This window comes from Pantherophis guttatus, chromosome 12 (genome assembly GCF_059756535.1).
Source record: "Pantherophis guttatus breed Tessera chromosome 12, ASM5975653v1, whole genome shotgun sequence".
NCBI lineage: Eukaryota > Metazoa > Chordata > Lepidosauria > Squamata > Colubridae > Pantherophis > Pantherophis guttatus.
Window position 1 is genome coordinate 14,669,781 of NC_142074.1, and position 25,644 is coordinate 14,695,424.

General features: G+C 46.3%; 1 protein-coding gene across 1 annotated transcript; it reads right to left on the reverse strand.

Annotated features, from left to right (window-relative positions):
* On the reverse strand, positions 1–24,102 carry AIFM1 (apoptosis inducing factor mitochondria associated 1). Its single transcript, XM_034424081.2, has 17 exons — positions 23,861–24,102; positions 19,918–20,057; positions 18,045–18,135; positions 16,941–16,970; positions 16,269–16,387; positions 16,026–16,156; positions 15,254–15,344; positions 13,850–13,934; positions 12,493–12,569; positions 12,138–12,246; positions 10,059–10,166; positions 8,815–8,903; positions 8,133–8,273; positions 6,316–6,458; positions 4,782–4,906; positions 2,355–2,551; positions 1–255 (listed from the first exon to the last, which is right to left on the reverse strand). Exons 1-17 carry the CDS (start codon positions 23,931–23,933, stop codon positions 184–186), a joined length of 1,821 nt encoding a protein of 606 aa, XP_034279972.2. The 5' UTR covers positions 23,934–24,102; the 3' UTR covers positions 1–183.
* Positions 24,103–25,644: the final 1,542 nt, after the last annotated feature.

A 25,644-nucleotide genomic window follows, 5' to 3' on the forward strand; every position in this document is an offset into this window, starting at 1 on the left:
TCATAGCAAAGTTAATCTCATTTAATTCACGGTGCAAAAAAAAAAAAAGGGCCGGGAGCCCAATATTCACATTTGCCCCAGAGCGGCAGGAAGACCCACAAACTGAGAAGATCGTACAAGGCTGCGCCCCTCTCTTGTCACTCCCACTTGCAAAATGCAATCCAGACTGCTCCACCAGGTGTTTCATTCTTCATGGATGTTAAAAAGTTTGGCAACTTCGTTCAGGTCAGCGTGTTCTTCCCCGTCCTTGATGATCTGCAAGAGAAAAAGGTAGCATTTTTCAGTAAAAGCCATTTAGGGTAGGCCTCTCTCTCTCTCTCTGTTGGATCTACTTTTGTCCCGCCCAACTGAAGCCCACTTAAAAGCTGGACAATCTCTGTCTATCGGCTGCTTCCCTTATCCACAAAGGGCAAGAAACGAGAGAAGAAAACATACTGCTTCACTGTATCACTCGTCCTTCATTACTCTGCATTCTAGAACAGTTTTATGCTTGCCTACTTCTCTAAACAGCCTTACTTGTAGATTCTTACCTATTGATGGATAGCGGAGTAAGGGCAGAGGAATTGGGGGAAAAGGAGGGGTGAAATCCTACCAGTTTGGGCAAACCGCTAGAGATTATGGGCATCAATTCACCGAACCGGTAATAATTACCCCTCCTTGGCCCTACCCACGCCCGGCCGGTCGCCACCCCACCCACGCCCGGCCGCTCGATATTCTACAGAATTCAATGTTAAATGCAGCAGAGAGAATGCTAACTTTTCTCCCTCCATTCAGAACGGAGCTGCTACAGCCTGTCCCTTTTAAGGTAGTCCCCAGGAGGGAGTGGGATGAGCGGGGAGCAGCTGGAATGGAGCCATTTTTGTGTAAGGCAGGAAAATGGGGAAGGGGATTTTCCTGCATGTCATCCATTCCTCAAATCTCGGCACAGACTGAGGGAAGGATGGTAGGCAGGAATATTCCCCTCCCCATTTTCCTGCCATTCGTGACAAGGAGTGGCTGGGAGGGGAGGGGCCGGTGAGCCCCTCGATGTGATTGATGTCAAGTTGGCCACGCCCACCCATTCACATGACCTCCCCCCCCCAAACAAGCCACGCCCACAGAACCGGTAGGGGAAATTTTTTAATTTCACCTCGGGAAAAAGAATTAACCCCATCTATAATTATAAGGTCAAAAGATTTTGGATGCTACAAGGTGGAAAGGGAGGAATTGCTCACTGCTGGAGCACTATTCAGATTGTTATTAAAACACTCCATGTTATTGGAATGTATTTCCCACTGCCAATCTATCACAAGATTCAGCAAATACTCCATTCTCCCTCCCTCCATCATCCTCTTCTCTATATGCCGGAGCCGACTCTCAAGGCACCAAACCATGCTAGAGTCTCTTTAGCGTATTTCAAATAAGGGAAACAAAGATTTTGACCAAGCTCCATCCTGAGGATTAGATATTTTCTTCAATCATGTCTGATTCTTTTTCTGTCTCTGAGCACAATGAGAATACATCATCTGGGGGGGAAAAACTGCATTGGCGACAGGAAGGGCATCCGGCCTGTAAACACTCAGCTCCATTCAGTTGCCCAGACTCCACCTCGTAAGGGATTATGGGGTCATTAAATGAAGATGGTGATGTCTGATTCTTGGTGACTGCACAGACTAGTCCCTGCAGTTTCCTTGGCAAGATTTTTCAGACGTGGTTTGTCATTGCCTCCTTCCTGGGGCTAAAGGAAAGGGACTGGCCCAAGGTCACCCAGCTAGTTCTGTGCTTAAGGCAGGACTAGACGACACCATCTTGCACTTTCTAGCCTGATGCCTTAACTGTTATGTATGTATGTACATGCATGTACATACACAATCTGTGTAAATCAGCATGCTAAAGAATTCCAATTAAGAGTAAAGGTAAAGGTTCCCCTCGTACATATGTGCTAGTCGTTCCCGACTCTAGGGGGCGGTGCTCATCTCCGTTTCAAAGCCGAAGAGCCAGCGCTGTCCGAAGACGTCTCCGTGGTCATGTGGCCGGCATGACTCAAAGCCAAAGGCGCACGGAACTCTCTTACCTTCCCACCAAAGGTGGTCCCTATTTGTCTCCTTGCATTTTTTACGTGCTTTCGAACTGCTAGGTTGGCAGAAGCTGGGACAAGTAACGGGAGCTCACCCCATTACGCGGCGCTAGGGATTCGAACCGCTGAACTGCCGACCTTTCGATCGACAAGCTCAGCGTCTTAGCCACTGAGCCACCGCGTCCCTTATAATAAAAGAGTAAATCGAGCCTATTAATGTCTTTTTTCCTCAAACCCAGTTGATTCCGTGAATCCACCCAACACCCCCTCCCGGAACGTAAGAGTCGCGCAAGCTGACCTTCCGAGCGATTGGCATCCGGTTGAAGATGTTCCACAGAACAATTCCTACCACCACTTTATCCCGGAGGTAGAAAATGACTCCTTTCCCATAATCCTCTCCCTGCTGCGGAGCTTGGGGAGTGGAAAGGGAGGCTGCCGAGACCTTCAGTTCTGTGGCTTCCAGTTCGGTTTCGCTCTCTGAACGGATTCCAGTTCCTAGATGAACGAGAGTCAGACACAAACTGGATCAACAATTGGACCTCCCACCCCCAAAGATGATGGGCCCCTTCAAGGGGTGAAATGCTCCTGGTTCGGACCGGATCACCCAATCTGGTAGCGATGGAGGCGGGTGGTTCTGAGAACCGGTAGCAAAAATTCCTGCCCCACTCCCCATGCCCAGCTGAGCCGCACAATCATCAGAGGCTTTTTATTTATTTTTAAAAGCATTTTTTTACAACCTCTTTGGCCAAAAAATGCTTTTAAAAGTAAAAAAAAAAAAGCCTCTGATGATCACGCGGCTCAGCTGGGATCATCAGAGGCTTTTAAAAGCATTTCTCCTACAAACACTTCGAGGTTATAGAAAAAATGTTTTTAAAAGGAAAAAAAGCCTCTGCCGATCAGAGGCAAGTCAGCTGGGATCGTCAGAGGCTTTAAAAGCATTTTTTTTACAACTTCTTCAGCCGAAGAGGTTGTAGAAAAAATGGTTTTAAAAGAAAAAAAAAAAGTTGGCCACACCCACTCAGTCATATTACCTCCCCACACCAAGCCACGCCCACAGAACTGGTAATAACAAATTTTACATTTTACCACTGGCCCCTTCCTTCACCCACCACACTACTGCTTTCAAAAGACGGATGCTTTTATTTCCGTTGGGTAGAAATGAGTAGCTTGTTCAGCCCTAGAGATAAAGAGGCTACTTCCCCATAGCATGCTACGCCCTAAACCTGAATTAACCACATTACACTGACACATCGGAGTGTGTCCAGAGGGCAGCGCTGAAGTCTGTTAAGAGCCTTCAAAGGAATATCTATTGAGAATGGTTGAGATATTTGGATGTACTCAGTCTGGAGATAAGAAAACTAGGGTAACAGCAGTGTTGAAGCACATAAAGGCCAAATAAGAAATTGTATGTGTAGGAGGACGAGTGGCAGAACCTGGGGTTGGAATTAAAAGAGGGCTCAGCCTAGAATCTCTAGGTAGTCGTAAGCAAACTAAATCCAACCTCCCCTCGAATTCCATTGATCCTTATCTAACTCCAAGCAGGTGCTGGCAGTGAGTTGAGAAGATTCCACTGCATAGGCACGAATAGCAATAAATCACAGTTGATTGGACCTTCGCGTGCAGATCTGGTCTCTCTTGTGGCCTGACAAATGGCAAAAAATTGTTCATGGTGGCTTCAAAAGATTAGGACAAAAAGGAAGCAGAGGTTGGCTGGGGACCAGGATAAAATTCCTCAGGGTGAGAAGTGCCACAACGGAACAGATTGTTTAGGGCCGTGATGACGAACCTGTGGCATGCACAGCCTTATTGGTGGGCATGCGAGTTCAACTCCGGCACGCCAGCTGATTTTCGGATTTTTTGGGCCCACCAGAAGTAGGGAAACAGGCTGTTTCCTGCTTCCGGAGGATCTCAGGGAGTGGTGGGGAAGGCCCGTTTTTTTCTCTCCCCAGCCTCCAGAGCCTTTATAGGAGTCTGGGGAGGGCAAAAACGGCCTTCCCCACTCCGGAGGCCGAAAATGGTCCGTTTCCCAACTTCCGGTCCCACCGGAAGTTGGCAAACGGGCCGTTTCTGGCCTCCAGAGGGCCTCCAGGAGGATGGGGAAGGCCGTTTTCATCCTCCCCAGACTCCTAGAAAGGCTCTGGAGCCTGGGCTCTGGTGGCTGGGGACAGCAAAAAACAGGACTTCCGATCCCACCGGAAGTTGGCAAATGGGCTGTTTCCGGCCTCCGAAGGGCCTCCAGGGGGGCCGCAAAGGCTGTTTTTACCCTCCCCAAACTCCTAGAAAGGCTCCGGAGGCTGAGGAGAGAGAAAAAAGGGACTACCATGCCATCACATGCCAGGAGCGGGGGAGGGGTCATGCGCACATGCGTGGGGGCAAGGCGCATATTATAGGTGTGGGCATGCATGCACACACTCCCCCCTCCCGCTCCTGGCTCACGATGGCAAAAAGGTTAGCCATCACTGCTTTAGGGGATGGTGGCCTCTCTGCTGGGGGGGGGGAGGCGTGGTTTCAACGGAAGTTGGATGCGCATCTGCCTGCAATGTACTGGCAGGAGAGAGTGGAGTAAATGCCCGATGAGGTCACTCCCAAATCCTTACATTCTAGATTTGGGATTGGTAGGTTCATGCAAGAAGGAAGGCTTACACAAATAATAAACCATGGTACCCAGGTAGCCTGGTCCACACAATGGGATAACAACACCTATAGCATAATTCAGAGTCTTAACCTGATTCCTCCGTGGCAGATTTTGGGGTGTCCTTTGCTGTCCCTTTAGCAAATACCCCCACGGTGGGCAAACTGCTGTCCACAAGGCCAATAGCTTCATATCCAACGTCTGGGCCGAGGTCGCTCCTAAAATGAAGCCAGGAGAACATACAATATCGGGATTAGTTTAGAAAGGAATGGTCAAATATTGGGAATTTTGCTATTGACACAAAGGGAGCTCTTTTAATTTTTTTTTGAACCTTTGGACTTAAAATGAACATATGCTGCAGCACTGTTCTTTTTTGGTGCCAGAAAAAAAAAAAAAAACCCAAATCCTTCCGCAGACACAAATTACACTCAAAATATTGATTGTTTTGCTGACAAATCTACAGAAAGGCATCGGGGAGCAAAGTCCAGATCACTGAAAAGTGAGTCGTTCCTTTTAAGTATAATGAAATTAATTACATATAATCAAGACGATTCCTTCGGTATGTTTAGCATTTCTCCTTTCTGTCATGAAACAAATGACAGCTCGGTGACAACTTTAGGAAGGATTTGCAAGGAAATTCTGCATTCACCCATTGTGTGCCTGCAGCCATGGATTGAATTCACCCACTGGGTGCCTGCAGCCACAGACTGAATTCAACCACTGCGTGTCTTCACTCATGGCAGATCCAAGCAGAACAGAGCTAGACAGAAACAAGACTGGCAAGGCACACCTAGGATTCTTAACAGCTGTGGCCAGAGGTGTCTGCATTTTATTCTGTGCTGCCTGTGTGTGCATTGGGAAGCACAGGGTGGGCTGCACACATTCTCTTCTGGCTCCAGGGCAGTGGAGGGTGGGCAGCATCAGCAAACTTGTGAGTTGCCGCCCAGCTGCCTCCCCAGCGTGTAAGAAAGCACAGATGGGGTTTTTTTTTTCCACCTGGAATTCTTTTCCTGCAGCCCTTGGCTGGATCCAGGCCTCTTTCAGTCCCCATCTTTTGTAGCTTCTCTCTGCCATTATTAGTTCCCTCTCTGTGGAGTATTCCCCTGCTGCCAGGTACCAGGTATAGGGGGACCGGATAGTAAAACATATGAAGAACGGTTACAGGAACTGGGCCTGGCTAGTCTAGTGAAGAGAAGGACCAGGGGAGACATGATAGCAGTCTTCTAATATCTGAGGGGCTGCCACAGAGAGGAAAGGGTCAAGCTATTTTTCAAAGCACCCGAAGGCCATACAAGGAATAATGGATGGAAACTGAACAAGGAGAGATTCAACCTGGAAATAAGGAGGAATTTTCTGACAGTGAGAACAATCACTGGAACAGAAGTTGCCTTTGGAAGTTGTGGGAGCTTCATCACTGGAAGCTTTCAAGAAGAGACTGGGCTGCCATCGGTCAAAAATGGTGTAGAGTTTCCTGCTTGGGGGGTGTGTGGGGTGGGTGTGGGTTGGACTAGATGACCTACAGTACAAGGTCCCTTCCAACATTGTTAATCCATAATCTAATCCGTATCGTTTTTCTCAACAGTCCCAGCCCCTTGGACTGGAAAAATGAAAAGGAATGAAAAGTTACCAAAACATGGACTGGTGCCAATACGGCTTTGAAGCTCCGGTCATGTTTTCCCCCGCCAGCCTTCCGCTCACAACCGCGTGATCATGATGCTCCACTCGTCTCCTGCCTAACTTAATGTCATAAAAACATGCGGCATCTCCTGCCTGTATGTTGGGGGGGGGGGGGGGGGGGAAGAGAGAAAAAAACGAGAAAGGTGAGACAGATAAGACGACATTCAAGAGCAAAAATGCATTTTCGCCCTCGCCTTTTAAGTTTGCTGGGATGGCTTCACTTTGGGATTATTTTTTTCTCCATTTGGGAAAAGGAGCGTGAGATTGACACGTGTCGCGGTGGTGCAAGGACGGGGTACGGAAATCCTTTCCAGCAATTTTTTTTTTCCCTTGCTGGCTTTGCTTGTTTGTAGGGGGCAAATGGGAAAGGAGTACAGGTAGTCCAGGGGTCAGCAACCTTAAACACTCGAAGAGCCATTTGGATCCGTTTCCCACAGAAAAAAAAACACCGGGAGCCACAAAAACCCTTCCCGTACCGACTGTTTCTTGAGTGGCCACAAAACTAGCATATGTAGTTGAATTAAATGTTTTGTTTTCTTCTGAAACTTTTCTTTTCTTGGATTTATCCATGGTTGGCCTACTGGGGTCAAAAAGTTTAATAAATTGTGTGTCGGTGGGTGTCGCACATTGGCAGTTATGATGCATATTTTGAGCAACAGGGAGCCGCAGCAGAGGGGTGAAAGAGCCACATGCGGCTCCAGAGCGGCGGGTTGCTGACCCCTGAGGTAGACCTTGACTTACAATAGCTCCTTGAGTGACCGTTCAAAGTTACAACAGCACTGGAAAAAAAAGGAACTTATGACCGTTTTTCACACTTATGACCGTTGCAGCACATCCCTGCGGTCATGTGATCAAAATTCAGATGCTTGGCCACTGACTCCTATTTATGACGGTCGCTGTGTCCCGGGGTCATGAGATCCCCTTGGGCGACCTTCTGACAATGGGGGAAGCCAGATTCGCTTAACAACCGTGTTACTAACTTAACAGCTGCAGTGACTGCTTAATAACGGTGGCAAGAAAAGTCATAAAATGGGGCAAAACTTACTCAACAACAGAAATTTTTGGCTCCATTGCGGTCGTAAGTTGAGGACTACCTGCTGAAGCTTGACGGTGGGATCTGAGAAGTTCTTATCAGACCCTAAGACTGATCCACATGTTGGATAGGATCCTTTGTAGGTGTGACCCGCCAGCGGCCAGCGGAACTGGCAGCAGATTCGGACAGTGAGGAGATTGGGGAGGAACATGGGCCAGTCCTGGAGTCTGGGGAAGGCTCTGACGAGGGCTCTGCGTCGGAGGCAGAGTTGAGGCAAAGGCCATATGCCAGTTATCAGCTGCCTTCGGAGTCAGACATCAGTGAGGCAGATGAACAGCTGGAGCCTGTTCCCAGTGTGCGCATGCGCAGAGTTGCCAGACGAAGGGAACAGCTAAAGAACAAGGGTCGACTTGGGAGTAAGGCCACAGGTGGACAATGAAGGGCCCCTCCCAGAGGGAATAAAAGAGGAGCGAAAGGGGAGTGGAGTTTGCAGGAGACAATTAATTCATTTCTGCATTCTTGCCAAGTATTGTGGCGTCTGAAAGATATCAGCCTGGCCGCTCTCCAAGCCTAAAAAAGGTCGGTAATTGTGAACTATCTGTGGGAGAGGAAAGACTTTGTTGAAGAGGAATTCACTGTCAATTAAATAAAAGGGGGTTTATCGGACTCGGCTTCGTGCTGCTGGGGAAGCCTATGTCAGAACAGTAGGTTTTTGTGATGTCATCCAAACTTACCACCCAGATATTGGAGCGGGCCTGCAGCTCAGCGTTAACTCTAAAGCCCCCGAAATCAGAATCCACCTCCAAGCCAGCCGACTTTGCCAGCTCCACGTTGGGCTCCAAGCCCACAGCTGCCACAATATGATCCGTCTCCACCTGAGCAGAAGAAAAAGCAGACACAACTGTTTATATTACGCATTTCAAAGGGGATTTTAGGATGCAAAGAGCCAAAGGGCCGTCTCTGCCCCCAAGGGGCAGGTTGCGCCGAGGAACAATAGTAAGAGGCACGGGGAGGTGAACAAAGAATATTGAATTCGTGTCCATTTCCCACGCTTGGGCCCGTGAAACAGATCAAATTGTTTTCTAAACTGGGTCCCTTTAGAGGTTTTATAGCTTCTGCAGAGACATTGTCACAAGGCCCCTCTGGGAAGCTCCACAGAGTTTGCAGCATATGGAATTCACAGGCATCTAACACAGGGGTGGGTTCTACTTACCTTTACTACCGGTTCGCAATGGGATCGTTTTCGCTTCTCATCCAAGCAGCTCTGAAGAATGAGCTGAAGAAGCTTCTTGGATGAGAAGCGAAACATCTTCGACAGAAAAACCAGAAAGTCCACTGGCCTCTTGGGAAAAAAAAAGCACCTTTGGGACCTTCTAACTCTCGAGAAATATGCAAGCGTTATTTTGCATTACTCACTTTCCTTCCGTCCTTCAACTGTATGAGCAGCCGATTCCCGGCTAAAGATACTGACTTCACAACAGCGTTGGGCATTACGTCGACCCCCTCTGAAAAGAGAAAGGCAAAAGAAGCTGCAGTCTTAGGATGAGGAGAAGCAGCGGGCTGACATCATCAGCAACTACAATCTCTCTACAAGGAGTAACAGGGAGGCTTTGGGCTCTCCTGCTAGCAGGCAGGCACTCATGGCAGCCAAGAGTCTGGCTGTACCCAGCTCCTCCTAAGAAGACGACCACGAAGACGGTTGGCCTAACTCGCCCTCCATTTATGCAACTGGTCATCAAAAGATATGTCGGCAGCTTAACCCACTACGTTTCTGCTTAGAAAAGAATAGTCTGTTGTGACCCAGGCCCAAGTATGTATTATCAGATGATCCTAGGTAGAGGCAGATAGTTCTCTCTCGGGGGCACACTTGAGAATATATCTGCTGAACAAAACTCCGCATCGGTGACAGGAAGGGCATCTGGCCATTAAAACACTCTGCTAGCTCCATTTAGTTGTCCGGATTCCACCCCGCAAGGGATTATGGGGTAGTTAAAAGATGATGATGATGATGATGATTTGTGGTTCATCGTTAGCTGCCTTTGCTATTTTCAACAGCTTTACTGCAGCTAGAGCTGGAAGATTGCTATGGCCCACCAACCCTAAGGAAACCGGCCTGGAATCTTGGCTAAGCTTTCCAGAGCTGAACAGCAGAGATGGCCTGTCACTCAACAGGTAGAGTGTCAGCATCTCAGCACTGACATAGAAAAGGGAGGATGAAGCCTGAACTTTTGCCTGCTAAATCCCTTTGAAGATTCGGTCTCCTCGGAGATGAGGAAGGGGGAAACATTCCTGTGATCTGGCGGAAAAGGAATCAGGAGAGTGACTTGGAAGATAGCCAATGAGAAGCAGAGAATTGGGGATCGGAAAGGGAGGGATTGGGGGGCAAAGGTCAGTATTGACCGCGAAGAGTCAGGATCAGGTTGCTGTGCTGGAATAAAGAGGAAATTTCTTTAAAGATTGGCAGTTTGGAAGTTCATTTATTTTGAGATAGCATCGAAACCTGACCTAGAGAAGGTGGTGGAGGCAACTCTGAACCACAAAAGCAAAGGGCAGCCTTGAAACCAGGCCAAGCCAGCTGAGACCCCCCCCAGGTTGCAAAAAGAAAAGCCCCCAGCAGCACTAGAGCAGTGGTGGAAAAGAAAGCAAGTTGGCAGTCTCACCTTGCTTGACTTTGTTAGTGGTCCAGTCGCTCAGGTATTCAGGAAGGACTCTGCCCATATTGCCATTCTCTGGGAACATCTGGATGACCTCAAGGCCCTTCGACTGCGCTGCAAAGGGAAGGGGAGAACTTAGGCTGGCTATTGTGATTTTTCTGGGAGTGATTCGTTCAAGTCTGGAATTTGGACACCAGGAGCTTCCATGGACCCTGCAAACATGCCTCTCTTTTAACAGACGATCATTGACAACTTCACTCCACTTTTCTTACTAGGCAGAAAGTAACCAAGAAAAAGCCCTTCTGCCTGTGGATGCCCAGACTGAGTTTTATCATTTGTAGACATCTGGAGGACACTCGACATATTTTGGCAGGAAAGGTGCATAGGAATATGCCTATTTTTTTAAACTTTATTGCTCCTGTGCTTTTGTTTTGTTCTCTTGTCTTTTTCTTTCCTCTTTTTTGATTTGACACATATATTGTGGCTTTTTCCTTGTTTGCTTATTGCTAGCTGCCTTGAAGTGGAAAAAAAAACCCCTGAAGATCAAGTGCAAATATTTAAACACATGGACAATACACACACACACACTAAATAAAGGCTAGGCACAAAGGCCACTGAGAGGCCACACCAATGAATCCAGGCTGAATTGTTTGGAAACAGAGGAGTTTATAAAGTCAGCCAGCTGCCAGAGAGTACTGGTGTTTCTTTTTCTTCGGGCATCGAAGAAAACTAATGTGCTAGGCCAGTGATGGTGAACCTTTTCGACACCGAGTGCCCAAACCGGAACGTGGTTCAGCCCAAACCTGAGGACCAGCTGGCCAGTACGTGCATGCCTGTTTTTTGGCCATTTTCAGGCCGTTTATTTGGCTGTTCTTAGGCCATTTTTGCCCCGAAAACGGCCCTGAGAACGGCCCGAAAAATAGCCTGTTTTTTGGACATTTTGGGGGCCGTTTTCAGAGCCATTTTCAGGCCAAAAACAGGCCGCCAAAAAATGTCCCCCAAAACAGCCAGAAAATGGCCTGGAAAATGGCCCCCAAAATGGTCTGTTTTTTGGCTGGTTTCAGGCCGTTTTCCAGCGCTCTGGCACCTGTGAAGACCAGCTGGCAGGCACGCCAGAAACCAGAAGAGCAGCCGGCAGCTGCATGCATGCCCTCAGAGAGGGCTCTGCGTGTCACCTCTGGCACGCATATCATAGGTTTGCCATCACGGTGCTAGGCTGTAATAAAAAAAACTTGATTTATTTAGCTGGGTTAATGCCAGAGTACCAAAAATACATGGGAGTAGGAATTCAGTATCTGAAGAAACGCCCTGTTGTGCCGGGCAATTTTTTTAAAAGTGAACTGAGAACTAGAACTGAGGCAAAATTCAGGACTGAGGGAAAATCAAAAGACAAAAGGACACCCAAGTGTTTCAAAATAAATTTCATCAGATAGGGCAGCATTATCTGTTGAATAATAATAATAATAATAATAATAATAATAATAATAATAATAATAATACTAGGTCAGCTGCAGAAGGCCACCTTACTGGGATCTGCTCACATAATCCACCGATACATCACGCAGTCCTAAACGCTTGGGAAGTGTTCGACTAGTGATTTGGGATATGAAATCCAGCACGGTCATCTCGTTTGCTGTGTATACTGTCATCATCATTATTATTATTATTATTATTATTATTATTATTATTATTATTATTATTATTTATTTATTTATTTATTTATTTAATAAGTTGTCCAGTCAACTGGACATTTAAAAATGTGTCCCAAATACCATTGACTGGTGCTAATGGCTGATACGAGTTGCTGCCAGCGTCCGAGGTATCAACCAAGTATCTTCATCATCATCATCATCATTTTTATTATTATTATTATTAAACACAATCCTGATAGGCCATAGAAAATTAGAAGACCTCTCTTCATTAAGATAATAAATGTTCCTACTGATAGATGTGTTGAAACTTCGTAAGGTAAAACAAGGAATTGGATACATTTGAGGTTACCGGTTCCAATAACTTAATAAAAAAAATGTAACAGCCACTTAATTTCAGGTCTTACAGCTGCTCTTTCTGGGTGACCCTACTCACCTTTTCGCCCCAGAGCACAGGCCAACTCACTCCCTAGGAAACCACCACCAATAATAGTGATTGACTTGACTTCCCTGGAAATTTTCTCTAGTGAACGGAAATCCTCAATCTGCAATGAAATGGTGCGGATTCGCATTAGTTTTTCTTTTTAATCGTCATGTTTAATAAAATTCCTATTTTTTCTCTTTCTGCTCATTGAAATGCAGCGATCAGCCAAATAACGTATATATGAAATAGAATCAACTAAATTTTAATGCGTTTTTTAAAAAAAAAAAATCGAAAACTCTGTTAATTATACACTTATGAAATTAAGAGGTAAATGAGCCCAAACAATAAAGGTACCTCCTCAGATTACCTTCCTGAAGAGCGTGAGCCTCTTTTCCACCTCCTGACCTCCCTTCTCAAGCACAGGAAGGTTCCTTGGAGAACCACCTAAGAACAGAAGATAAAATAAGTTCACATCTGGGCTTTAGATCAAAGCTCTTCAGGACCTGGGTCGGTTGGCCATCACCCAAGAGTGTCTGTAGCAGTGGTGAAATCCTCCGCGGATTGCCACCGGTTCCCTGCCTGAGCATGCGTGGTGCGTGCCAAATGCGTGCTATGTGCACGCATGTGCAGTGCACGCCAAAAGCACGCTGCATGTGCAATGCACACCACACACTGCGCACAATACGTGTCAAATGCATGTGCGTGAAGGCTTAACAAGGTAAGTAGAACAGTGGGGGGGGGGGAAACAGCTGTGCGCGCGATTTAGATTCACTAGAAAGCAGGATTTCCTGCTTTCTAGCAAATATAAATCACGCGGCACAGCTGATCATTGGAAATACCAGTTCAGAGGAATCTGTAGCTTTTTTGTTACTACCGGTTCTCCCGAACCAGTGCAAACCGGTAGCATTTCACCCCTAGTCTGTAGCAAATGGCAGTGAAACTGAAACCATTATATACAATCATGTCATCAAATAAATGTAACTACAGGCAGTCTTCCACTTATGACCCATTCAAGATGCTTCAAAGTTATGACGGCCTCAGAAAAAGTGACTTCCGTCTCAAAGTTATGCCCCTCGCAAACCCCCATGATCACGTGATCGCAACTCTGGAGGACACCGCACTTGGCCACCGGCTAGTATTTGCGGCATCTTGTGGTCACCTAATCGGGACCTGCGACTTTCCTAGCCAGTTTCCGACAAACCATGTCAGTTGGGGAAGCTAGGTTCATTAACAACCGTGTAATTTGCTAAATGAACACCGTGATTTGTTTAACAACTTTGGTAAAAAAAAAAAAAAGTCATTAAAATTGAGTCTGGTTATGTGACTACTTGCCTTGCCAGAACATTGACATATGACAGAAATTCCGGTCCCAATTCTGGTTGCAAGCCAAGGATCATCTACAACATTTGTCCCTACTACGTGTGCCTATGACATCCCCTCTCCCTCCCCCCTCAAAAGGGAAAGTCCTACTGGATTGGAGTGCCTTAGAACAGTGGCCTCAACCTTTTGGGTACCAGACTGGTTCTGTGGTTTTTTTTCCTGTGGACCAAAAGGGGCATGGTTTTGTGTGCTGCCTGCATCCCGCGGATGGGGCTTCACTTGTTTGCGGGGCCCGGTTGCTGGCATGCCGCGGTCCGGTACTGATCCACGACCCGGGGTTTGTGGTCCCCTGCCTTAGAAGCCCGAGTGGGGGAGGAAATAAAGTCAACCTAGTAGGTCCTCACCTGTAGCAATTAAGCATTTGTCATAGGCGATCTGCAGGCCGTTGTCAAGTTTCACAGTGTTGCCTCTGACGTCCATATGGACCACCTGCAAATCAAACAAGGCTCCTGTTTCTCTGGGTTCAGAATGACTCTCCGCATCTCTGGAGCAGAGACAGAGCTCACCCCTAACCAGGACTGGTCCAATAAATCTAGGCATCCACGTCAAAGCTATAAAAAGCATCGCCCCCCCCCCACCTCTGTCAAAAACATTACACTGGCTAAGTTGCACTCACACACAGCCATAACGTATCCAAGTTAGCTTTGACTGAATGTCTTGGGTGGACCTATTGTTGTGGCCTGTCGGCCCCTCCAGCAGTCAACTCAGAGGAGGAGGTGGAAGTGTGGGAGTCAGGGTCAGCATCAAGGCAACCTGAGAGCTCCGAGGGGGAAGAGGGAATGGAGCTGGCAGAGAGAGAGAGGCGTCCGTCAGCCCTCAGATGGAGAGTCAACAGCCCCCAGGTCTGGAGGTGGCTGATGAGGGAGAGGAGGAACAGCTGGGTCCAGTGCCTGACACGCAGATGCGGAGAAGGCAGAGGAGAGGAGAACAGTGGAAATCTATGGGCTGATCCTTGGGACGGAAGAGCCACCACTGCTAGCAAAGCCCCACCCTAGCTCTGGGGATAAAAGGCAGGGGGCGGAGCTGAATAGATGTGGCAGACAACTACTCACTTTCTGGCCGGAAGGACTTGTTAGCCTGTCAGATAAACTTTTTGCCAGGGCTGCCAGCACTCCTAATAAAGGAATCTTTTGAGTTCGTGTCAGAGGGTTTGTCGGGTTTGGGGATCTGGGTCAGAACACCTATGGTTCAGTGTTGGGCCACCGTGGCTTGCTCAACAAATTTTGATTTTGTGCCATCTGTGCTCCTTTTCACCAAATCAGAACAATTGTCCTACAAGAGTAGTGTTACTAGGGATGGCCAGAAAGTATTTATGTTTTTATGTACGGTGCGCTTTGAATGTTTTGGCTGTCCTTGCACGCAGAAAGAAAAATGAATGGGACAGAGTAAAAATTGGTTACAAACCAAAGGCAGCTGGAGTTAATAACAGAATAACAGAGTTGGAAGGGACCTTGGAGGTCTTCTAGTCCAACCCCCTGCTTAGGCAGGAAACCCTACACCACTTCAGACAAATGGTTATCCAACCTCTTCTTAAAAACTTCCAGTGTTGGAACAATCACTGATTAATTGTTCTGTCAGGAAATTTCTCCTTAGTTCTAAGTTGCTTCTCTCCTTGATTAGTTTCCACCCATTGCTTCTTGTCCTGCCCTCAGGGGCTTTGAAGAATATCTTGACTCCCTCTTCTTTGGGGCAGCCCCTGAGATATTGGAAGAGTTAGCATTAGCAGTTCTGATCCTTGTTCCACTCACCTTCCTTCCGCTGAGGACGGCTATTCCACCATTCTCTACAAACATCAGGTCGCGAGGGGATATGTAAAAAGAGGGTGGCTGGAAGTACACGCTGCAGAGAGGAGAGAGGAAGGAAGGAAGGGAAGTTAAGAGGAAGAAAACCAATTATTTTGTGAGGAACTGCTGTGATTTTTTTTTTTTTCTGTGAGGATAGGAGTCACTTCTCGTCGATGCAGCCATGTCTTCTCTGAGGATTCCTGGATGGAGGTTTTAAACTTGGGCATCCCACGACTGCAGGTAGTCCTCGATTTACAACAACTGAGCCCAAATTATCCATTGCTAAGCGAGATACTGGTTAAGGCGGCTTCATCCCATTTTAACAACTTTTCCTGCCACTGTTGTTAAGTGGATCATTGCAGTTGTTAAAAGTTAGTAACCCGGTTGTTAAGTGAATCTGGCCTCCCCATTGATTTTGCTTGTCAGAAGGTTGCAAAAGAGGAGCACATGAAACCGGGACACCACAACCGTCATAAATATGAGTCAGTTGTCAAGCATCTGAACGTAAATCATGTGACCATGGGGATGCTGCAATGGTCATTAAGCGTGAAAAACAGTCAGATGCCAAGCATCCAAATTTTGATGACTTGATCGTGGGGAGGTTGCAATGGTTGTGTGAAAAATGATCATAAGTTCACTTTTTTTCAGTGTCGTCGTAACTTCAAACGGTCACTAAACCAATGGTCATTAAGTCGAGGACTAGCTCTTATCGTTTCGGGAAAAGGCAAAAGCCCACCTCCGCTCCTTGCCGTTCCATTGCTTGAACCGCAATGTTTCCGTCACGTCCGCATCTTCGGAAAACCAAAGCTCCTTGGAGAGAGGAGGGCGCATGTAGGGGAGTTCTGGGTCTTCGGAGACTATTAGCACCTGGAGTGTGGGAACACAGCAACACGTCAGTCGACACCTTAACAAGCCACAGAAAAAGCCACCAAGTTAAGAGTGAGAAACTGGGGGGCGTTGAGGGGGGGCGGTGGCTTACCTGAGCCCCGGGATCTCGAGCCCGGATGGATCTGGCAGCAGCAAATGCGGCGGTGCCTCCCCCGATCAGCAGGAAAGGAGCATGGGGCGGGACTTCCGGACGAGGGCCTGCCGGTACGGCTGCATGAAGGAATAAAAATATCCTGAACAAAACTGAATTCTTCACTCCCCCCACCCCCCCAAAAAAAAGGAAAGGAAAGGAAAGTTTCAGGGTTCAAAAAAATATAAGACAGGGTCTTATTTTTGGGGAAACACGGTAGTTCATTAAAGCAGTGATTTATCTCAACGGCATGTATTCTTTTTCATAGGTGTGTGATTCTTTTATCTTTTGATGACGTTCTCACAGTTTAGCAGCGACTTTTAAAGGGACTCTGAAGGCATCAAAGCGAAGCCTTGTAGGTCAGTTTATCTGATCTACAGTTTAATATTGTGCAATATTAGGCATTTCCCAAGTTCGCCAAAGGGTCCAAAGTCCACCAAAAATGACCAACTCCACAGAAGCAAAATGTAAAATTCCCAGTTGCCCTTGTGTTTTATTTCTACTTTTGCTGTGTGACTCTACATCAGAGTGGAAGAAGAATTGTTTTGTCTTCGCCGGGTGTTATAGGACAAAAAGTTGGCTTGATGGTGGTGGGACATGCACCATATCTTGCTTTTAAGGACTCTTGCTTACCTTTAGCGTCTTGGGAGGAAGATTCTCCTTCTAAAAAGAGAGAAGATACAGTCTGGCAGGATATCAAACACAGGTTCCACAGGGTGCAATTTTATGACACAGAGCATGCAACGTGCTTGTTATTTACACTTGTCTGGTACAGCTAATAAGTGCTCGGTCCTAATATCGTGATAGTTTATTCCGTTTCCCTTGCTGCCATTAAGAGTTTCTCTCCATTAGTTTCCTTCATTCCATGAGCCTCCCGGAGTTGCTCGGTAAGATGGGTGGCATATCAATTTAATAAATAATGGGAAATCCCCTGACTGCATTGAGATGAGCTGCGCTACCGGGACTGAAAACTTTGTCTCATATTCTTTCTCAGGCTGTGAGTAAATTTAGCTTCCATATCTTCGAAATTTTTGTAGTCCTCTTTTATTTTGAGGGTTTGCATGCATTCTTGCAGGTTGACTCTGCCCCCTGCTAAGAGTTCGAGTCTCACTGGCTCAAGGTTGACTCAGCCTTCCATCCTTCCGAGGTTGGTAAAATGAGGACCCAGTTTGTTGGGGGGCAATATGCTGACGCTGTAAACTGCTTAGAGAGGGCTGTAAAGCACTGTGAAGCAGTATATAAGTGGTATTGCCCTTCCTTCCTTTCCTTCTTTTCTTCCTTCCTTCCTTCCGGTTAGAATGCAGTCTTGCAGGCTAACTCTGTCCACTGCCAGCAGTTCGATTCCCACCAGCTCAAGGTTGACTCATCCTTCCATCCTTCCAAGGTTGGTAAAATGAGGACCCAGATTGTTGGGGGCAGGATGCTGACTCTGTAAAACCGCTTAGAGAGGGCTGTAAGGCATTGTGAAGCGCTTTACTAAGTACTATTGTTAATTGTTGCTTTGTTTACTATTTAAGAACTTCACAATGTTGTCTTCTCTGACCTGCCAGTAGGTCTAATCGGGGTCTATTGCTCCAAAGTCTGAACCTACATTTATGGAAAACTAAGGCTACCTTACATTCCCATGGAAGTTTCATGCATTCTCAAGTGCTAAAAACCCGCTTAGAATTCTTCCTTAACACAGAAAACCTACAGATCCTAGCTCTAAAAGCCAATCTGCTACAACTTGGCTCCTACCTGAAAGGGATTTCATCTGGCGATCCATGCGTTCGTGCCTCTCCGCACGGTCTACATCTCGCAGTCGGGCCCTCTTCAAAATCACGTAAGCCTGTACAACGAAAAGGTCTAACTGTTAGGAAATGATTTTACCTAACTTGTTGGGTTGACAATATATAAACCATCAATATAGCTTTAAGACTGCTGTATTGCTGTATTGCATCATACTGTGTCCTGATTGGATAGCTCTGTAGCCAAAGTCCTTGAAAGGGAGCTAGAAACCTGGTTTGTTTCTCTTTGCTTCTTTTTGCTGATATCTTTGCTGTTTTGCTCTGTTTGCTACTGTTTGCAAATATAGAAGAACCATTATCATGTATGACAACAACGACTGGTAAGAAGACTTTGTTATTGGACTATCCCTGGCCTATTGTTTTACTATCTATTGATTTATATGTGAATGAACTGGACTATTTAATGGATTGTGCCTTATTACTATTTCCTTAACGTAAACACAACTCAGTGTATCTGTATGTTGGCTGTGTTATTTCCTAACTACTCTCAATCGCTTTTAATGTGCTCTCAAGGGTTGCTTTGCGAATTCTTCAACAGTAATGTTTTTCATAACCCTACAGGGCACTGTTGAAATCTGAACTGGTTTACTATCGGTTCTCTGGCTGCACATGCGCACCACACACCAAATGCTAGGTGGCGTGCGCAGTGCACGCCAAAAGGAGGCATGCGGTAAGTAGAACAGCGCACAAGGGGGGGTCATCAGCTGTGGTGCGCAATCTTTTTTTCTTTTCTTTTAAAAGCATTGCTCAGCTGTGATCAGAGGCTTTTTAAAAAACCTTTTAAAAGCAGAAAAAAATGCTTTTAGAAGCCTCTGACGATCCCAGCTGAGCCGCGCGATCATCAGAGGCTTTTTTTTTAACTTTTTTTTTTTAATATAACTTTTTATTATTTTTTATAAAAACAAACAAACATTTAGTACATCTGTCGCCCCCTCCCTGTGACATCTCGGTGTTATCTTCGGTCGTTCTTCTACTTCCAAAAAAGGAAATTTCTTCTATCTTGATCTTTATACAAACCATTTTAGTATCTCCTTACTAAGACAAAAATCTGCCTTTCAAATTTTTAAATATAATCATAAAACTTTTATCTTTTATATCTCTTTCCCAACCAATAATAAAAACAGTTCCATATTCTATAATACTCTCTCTCTCTTCTCTATCTTTAATCATTAAAGTTAATCTATTCATTTCTGCATAATCCATAATTTTTTTTATCACCTCATCTTCCAAAGGTATTTTCTCTGCTTTCCAATTTTCCAATTTTGAGCATAAACAATTCTTGCAGCTGTTATTACATGTATAATCAAATAAGTATTTTCCTTACTAATCTTTTCTGGAAGAATACCCAATAGGAACAGCTCTGGTTTAAATTCAATACGTAACTGTATCATCTCTTCCAACCATGTTTTAATTTTATTCCAATAATTTTTTGCTTCTGGACATGTCCACCACATATGATAATAAGATTCTGGTAGCTGATGACGTTTCCAACATTTAGCTGATTTATCTTTAAACATTTTTGCTAGATTGGCAGGAGCTGAGGCGAGGATGGGAACTCACCCTGTCACGTGGCACTCGGGTCTCAAACCTGGGCTGCCGGATTTCCAGCTGACAAGCCGAGTATCTTAACCACTGAGCCACCACTCTGCCTATTTGGGATATGGCAGCAGAATTTCCCCCCCCCCCCCAATCATCCCAATTTCTCAATATTTCTAACTTCGGGGAGAGGGAAGGAAACCATGGGAAGAAAGATTAAAGGCTAGGATAGCCACCTTGTTAGAGCAGATTGGGTTCCGTTTCTCGGTCATCCAGAGTCTACTTACATAAAACGCATTTCCAATTGCGAAGATGCCCAACGCCACGGAGGTATAGAGAGTTTTGTTCTGCTGCCATGAATAATTAGAGGTCGTCATTTGCCTGCAGGGCTGTCTTTCTGAGGGAATCTTCCATCGCTGAAAGAGGCCTGGAACCACAATTTATTAGGAAGGAAGATTGTCAGTCATGCACTTTTATAAAACCATGGACGAAAAGAAAGCCAAACCTACCACAAGGCCTTGCTTCCATGACAACCAGCTGACTGGCCAAAGACGACTGTGATTGACATCACACACATCTAGCAAGCGGGGCTGGGGAATTCTGGGAGTTGAAGTCCATGAGTCTTAAAAGGTTGAACACCCCTTAAAGTTGGGCTCACACAACGGTAGCCCTCTTCTCAGAAGCAGATGGTCAGAATAAAATTCCTGCATCCATTTTCGTTCTCTTACGATTAATTTGAGCATTAATTTGATATACTATGAAACAGATGGTCTCATGCCAGCAGGGCCAAGATTGCTTAAGCTAACAGTTCCCAGGGTGCCATGTGCAAGTGGGAACATGCCATACCAAACTTCAGGTTCGTGCTCTCTCCCCCTTATCTTTCACACAGTTAGAGTTTAGAATGTTTACCTTAACTGGTCTATTACGTTAAATTAAAAATAGAAAGAATAACTTTAATTGTTTGGGGTTGCCTGCAAGAAGCAAAGGAATGCGCATGAGGTGCGCTTAAACCACTGTTCAAAGCAACGCATGATAATCTACGATCCGAGTTCAGAGTTCGAATAAAACAGAATTTAGACAGGAGGCGCCCTTGATCTTCTCATTATTTTAATTATCTTAATGGGGCTTCTTTAATAGTGTCTTAAATGTTACCCGTTTCTTGCTGGGTAACAATTATGACTTGGTAAGTTTCTTATTACAAGTAACAGCTTCAATTGTTTCATATAAGACATAGAGAGCAAATAATTGAAATAAGATCAGGATAGTTTTATATGAAATCGTTAAGTTTTGTCCATTTCTTTCTCAATTGGTGACATTTGGCAAACAGACACATTGATCTGGGACATGGGTTTGCAACCTTAAACACTCAAAGAGCCATTTGGACCCATTTCCCACAGAAAAGAAAACACCGGGAGCCACAAAACCCTTCCCGTGCCTGACTATTTCTTGAGGGGCTACAAAACTAGCATATGTAGTCGAATTAAACGTTCTGTTTTCTTCTGAAACTTTTCTTTTCTTGGATTTATCCATGGTTGGCCTACCGGAGGTTGAAAAACTCAATAAATTGCGTGCCGGCGGGTGTTGCACATTAGCAGTTGTAACACATATTTTGAGTGACAGGGAGCCGCAGCAGAGGGGTGAAAGAGCCACATGCAGCTCCAGAGCCACAGGTTGCTGACCCCTGATCTGGGAGATAACAGTTTTAACCTATAAAATCTAAACACCTATAGACAGACCGCACTTGTGCAATACTCCCTGTGCACTGAGACTTAATTCAAGAGGCCTAGTATAACCAAGGAGAACAAGCATTGATAGAATACAGGAAGTCCTCAACTTACGACCACAATTGAGCCCAAAATTTATGTCGTTAAGTGACAAATCGTTAAAGTGAGTTTTGCCCCATTTCACGACTTCTCTCATTTGTTAAATGAATCATTGCAGTTTTTAAATTGGTAACACAGTTAAGTGAATCTAGGTTCCCCACTGACTTTGCTCGTCAGAAGGTTGCACTCCGTGACACTGCAACCGTCATAAATGTGAGTCCGTTGCCAAGCATCTGAATGTAAATCATGCGACCATGGGGGATGCTGCAAGGGTCATAAGTGTGAAAAACGGTCCTAAGTCACTTTTTTTCAGTGCCGTCGTAACTTCCAACGGTTCACCAAATGAACCGTTGTAAGTCAAGGACCACCTGAATACAACTCACAAATACCAACAAAGGCCTTTGAGGAATAAATAAGCCAAGTTTCACACACACACACACACAAATACAAACCGCAATGACAGACAACTTTGATGTCTCTTTTACAAGCCCTGTTCTGAAACTTCGGAAGACGTTTGACTTCCGTGGAATGGGAAAGTGGCCTTTTGCAAAGACAAGGCAGAGGAACAGCTGGAAGTTTTTTTTTTAAACAAACAAACATGGATTTCAGTCCCAAAAGTGCTTTTCTAAAAAGGCAAATGGTCTTTCTTTGGGGTTTTTTTCCCCTTGAAAACATTTCTGCTTCTTCTCCCAAGAAGCTTCTTTAGTTCAACTAGAATTCTTTAACTTCTTTAGTCCTACCTGCCAATGACAACTTCAGCTTTAACCACAACAATACACGAGCAAAGAATAGATACAAACTCAAGGTAAACCGCTCCAAACTCGATTGCAGGAAATACGACTTCAGCAACAGAGTGGTCAATGCCTGGAATGCACTACCTGACTCTGTAGTTTCTTCCCCAAACCCCCAAAACTTTAACCTTAAACTGTCTACTGTTGACCTCACCCCATTCCTAAGAGGTCTGTAAGGGGCCTGCATAAGCGCACCAACGTGTCTACCGTCCCTGTCCTAATGTTTCCTTTTATTCATATCCATTTCATGTATACATAATCATGTTTATGCTTGTATCTGTTCTCTTATGTTTGATAGATAGATAGATAGATAGATAGATAGATAGATAGATAGATACCATGATTCCCAAAAATAAGACCCTGTCTTATATTTTTTTGAACCCTGAAATAAGCGCTTGGCCTTATTGCCAAAATAAGCCTGATTGGGCTTATTATCAGGGGATGTTTTATTTTGGGGGAAACAGGATAGATAGATAGATAGATAGATAGATAGATAGATAGATAGATAGGTAGGTAGGTAGGTAGGTAGGTAGGTAGATCGGTAGGTATAGATAGATAGCTAGATAGAGGTAGGTAGGTAGGCAAGTAAGTAGATAGGTAGGTAGACAGGCAGATAGATAGGTAGGAAGGTAGGTAGATAGGTAGAGATAGATAGATAGATAGATAGATAGATAGATAGATAGATAGATAGATAGATAGATATAGATAGCTAGCTAGCTAGGTAGCTAGATAGAAGTAGGTAGGTAGGCACGTAAGTAGGTAGGTAGGTAGGCAGGCAGGCAGACAGACTGACAGACAGACTGACAGACAAGTAGATATAGATAGATAGGTAGGTACAGATAGCTAGATATAGATAAATAAATACAAACTAGCACTTCATAGAGCTGAATAAACTTCTTGGAGGAGAAGCCAAACGTTTTCAAAGGGAAAAAAACCCAAAGAAAAGTCCAGTTGCCTTTTGGAAAAACACTTTTGGGACAACCGCAAGACCTGGACTGATTGACAACCCTGGATGATTGACAGCCTCCATAGGGATTTAGCCAATTTCAGCCTGGTCGATCTAGCAACAGCCCAGCTTCAAAGCCAGATCAGGAGTTCACCTGACATACCTCCCCCCTCCCCCACCCCCCAAAAAAACCAGGTTGTGCAAGGAGGCTCCTCCAACCTGGCGCCCTCCGGGGCTCCTCAATTTCCCCCCCCACCTCTCCATCTGCGGAGCCCCCCACCCGCCTTTCTCCACCTTCCTCCCCGGGGAAGGGGACCCTGGAGCAGAAGCTGCCCCGTCGGACGGGCACCCACTTCCGTCCCGCGCCTTGTCACACGACCTTGGCGTCGAGAGAGAGGACGGACGGGCAAGCAAGGCCGTTCAGCGGATCCTGCGGAACTCGCGGCCACTGGATTTCGCTCGGGAGGAATGGGGGGGTATTCTCTACGGGGGGTGGGGGTGCTTTAAGAGGCGGGCTGGGTTGAGCCAATGAGGGCCGCTAAAGGAGGGGGAATGGCAAGAGAGACCCCCCACCCCGATGAGTGGGGGAGGGGAGGGGGGGTCCGCGGCTTCTGCACCCCTCCGTCCGTCTCGCCCCCCTCCCACTCACACACAGCAAAGCTCCTCTCACCTGGCCCCGCCACAAAACACGACCTTCGCCCCAGCCCCTGAGCCGCTCGCGCGGCTAGACGGTAGCGGAACATGACGGGCTTGCGGGGATCCCCGGTCACCCGTCCCTTCAGAAAAGACCGTGGTTTCCCCCACTCCCCCTTCTGCGCACGCGCGGCGGCGCCTGGCCTCCTGCGCGCGAGCCCGCGACGCCATGCTGGGAAAGCGGACCCTCGCCGTTCTAGGCAATCCGTACTCCATGCCCGTGTGGGAGGGCGTGGGGGCGTGTCTTCCTTCGGGCTACCATCCGCGAGGATGATGCGCGCGGCTTCTTCGGCGCTTTTTTTTTTAAACAGAGTAATAACAAGTTAGGAGGGGACCTTGTTAGGTCATCTAGTCCAACCCCCCGCCCAAGCAGGAAACCCTACACCATTTGTGACAGATGGCAGTCCAGTCTCTTCTTGAAAGCTTCCAGGGAAGAAGCTCCCACAACTTCTGAAGGTGATCAGTTCCATTGAATATAGAATAACAAGAGTTGGAAAGGACCTTGGAGGTCATCTAGTCCAACCCGCCCCCCCCCCCGCCCAAGCAGGAGACCCTACACCAGTGGTTCTCAACCTTCCTAATGCCGCGACCCTTTAATACAGTTCCTCATGTTGTGGTGACCCCCAACCATAAAATTATTCCTAAAACCATTGAAAATATGTGTTTTCCGATGGTCTTAGGCGACCCCTGTGAAAGGGTCGTTCGACCCCCAAAGGGGTCGCGACCCACAGGTTGAGAACCACTGACCTACGCCATTTCTGACAGATGGCAGTCCAGTCTCTTCTTGAAAGCTTTCAGTGATGAAGCTCCCACAACTTCTGAAGGCAGAATCTTGTTCTTTTTTGGGCTGGGCGATAGTCTCCCCTGTATAGTCCAGTGATGGCTAACCTTTAACCGACACTTTGGGGGAGCAGCCAGATGGGGGTTGTGAGGGTCCCCACGAAGGTTCTCCGGGAGCAGCCTCGGGCATCAGGGTCCAGGGTCTCTCTTTTTTTTTTTTGCAGCCGCCCGTCTGCTTTGCAAGCGAGGGAGTCTGATAGAAACTCCTGGGTGAAGCTTGGATCGATGGGGAGGAAGCTTTTTAGGGAATTCGCGTGTTTGCCTTCACATGTGAAAGCGCAGAGGGGGGGCTTGCAAAAAAAAAGAGAGGTTTCTTTCTAACCAGGATGCAAAAGATCTGCATGGAGTAGTCTGCTTTGCAAGTGAGGGAGTCAGATAGGAACTCCTGGATGAAGTTTGGATCGACAGGGAGGAAGCTTTTTGGGGAACCCACGAGTTTGCTTTCACGAGGGGAAGCGTGAGGGGCTTGCAAAAAATAAGTTTTATTTCTAACCTGGAATAATGCAAAAAGATCTGCTGTAAATGGAGAAGCAAGCGCATTCATTCTCCCTGGTCCGCTTGGTGTGATGCCGTTGCAATGCAACCTGTGCAGTCCCGGAGTGTGGGCAGTGATGAATTTAGGTGCACAGAGAAGGACTTCAAATCATCCTGCTTCGGTACCTTTACTGTAGCCTTGTAGTAGTTGGAAGTCAAGGCTGAGTGATGAAAATCTATTCGGGACACCTTGATTAGTGTATTTTTGATATTTGGTCCTTGAAAGGGCCGATTGGGAGGCAGAAGAAATGCTCAATCTGGATTAAATAGATCGAAATGTGGAAGAAACTGAGTTAACCTCTGATCTGAATTTGGCTTAGTGTATTTGAATTTGACTGACCGGTGGCTCAGTGGCTAAGACGCTGACCTTGTCGATCGAAAGGTTGG

Bases quoted from the DNA above. Each gene is read 5' to 3' on its own strand.
- AIFM1 (XM_034424081.2), bottom strand. From the start codon at position 23,933: ATGTTCCGCTACCGTCTAGCCGCGCGAGCGGCTCAGGGGCTGGGGCGA. The intron at 12,247-12,492 runs GTAATCTGAGGA...ATTTCATTGCAG, and splicing joins GGCTCACGCTCTTCAGGAAG to ATTGAGGATTTCCGTTCACT. The intron at 256-2,354 runs GTCAGCTTGCGC...TTTCTCTTGCAG, and splicing joins GGATGCCAATCGCTCGGAAG to ATCATCAAGGACGGGGAAGA.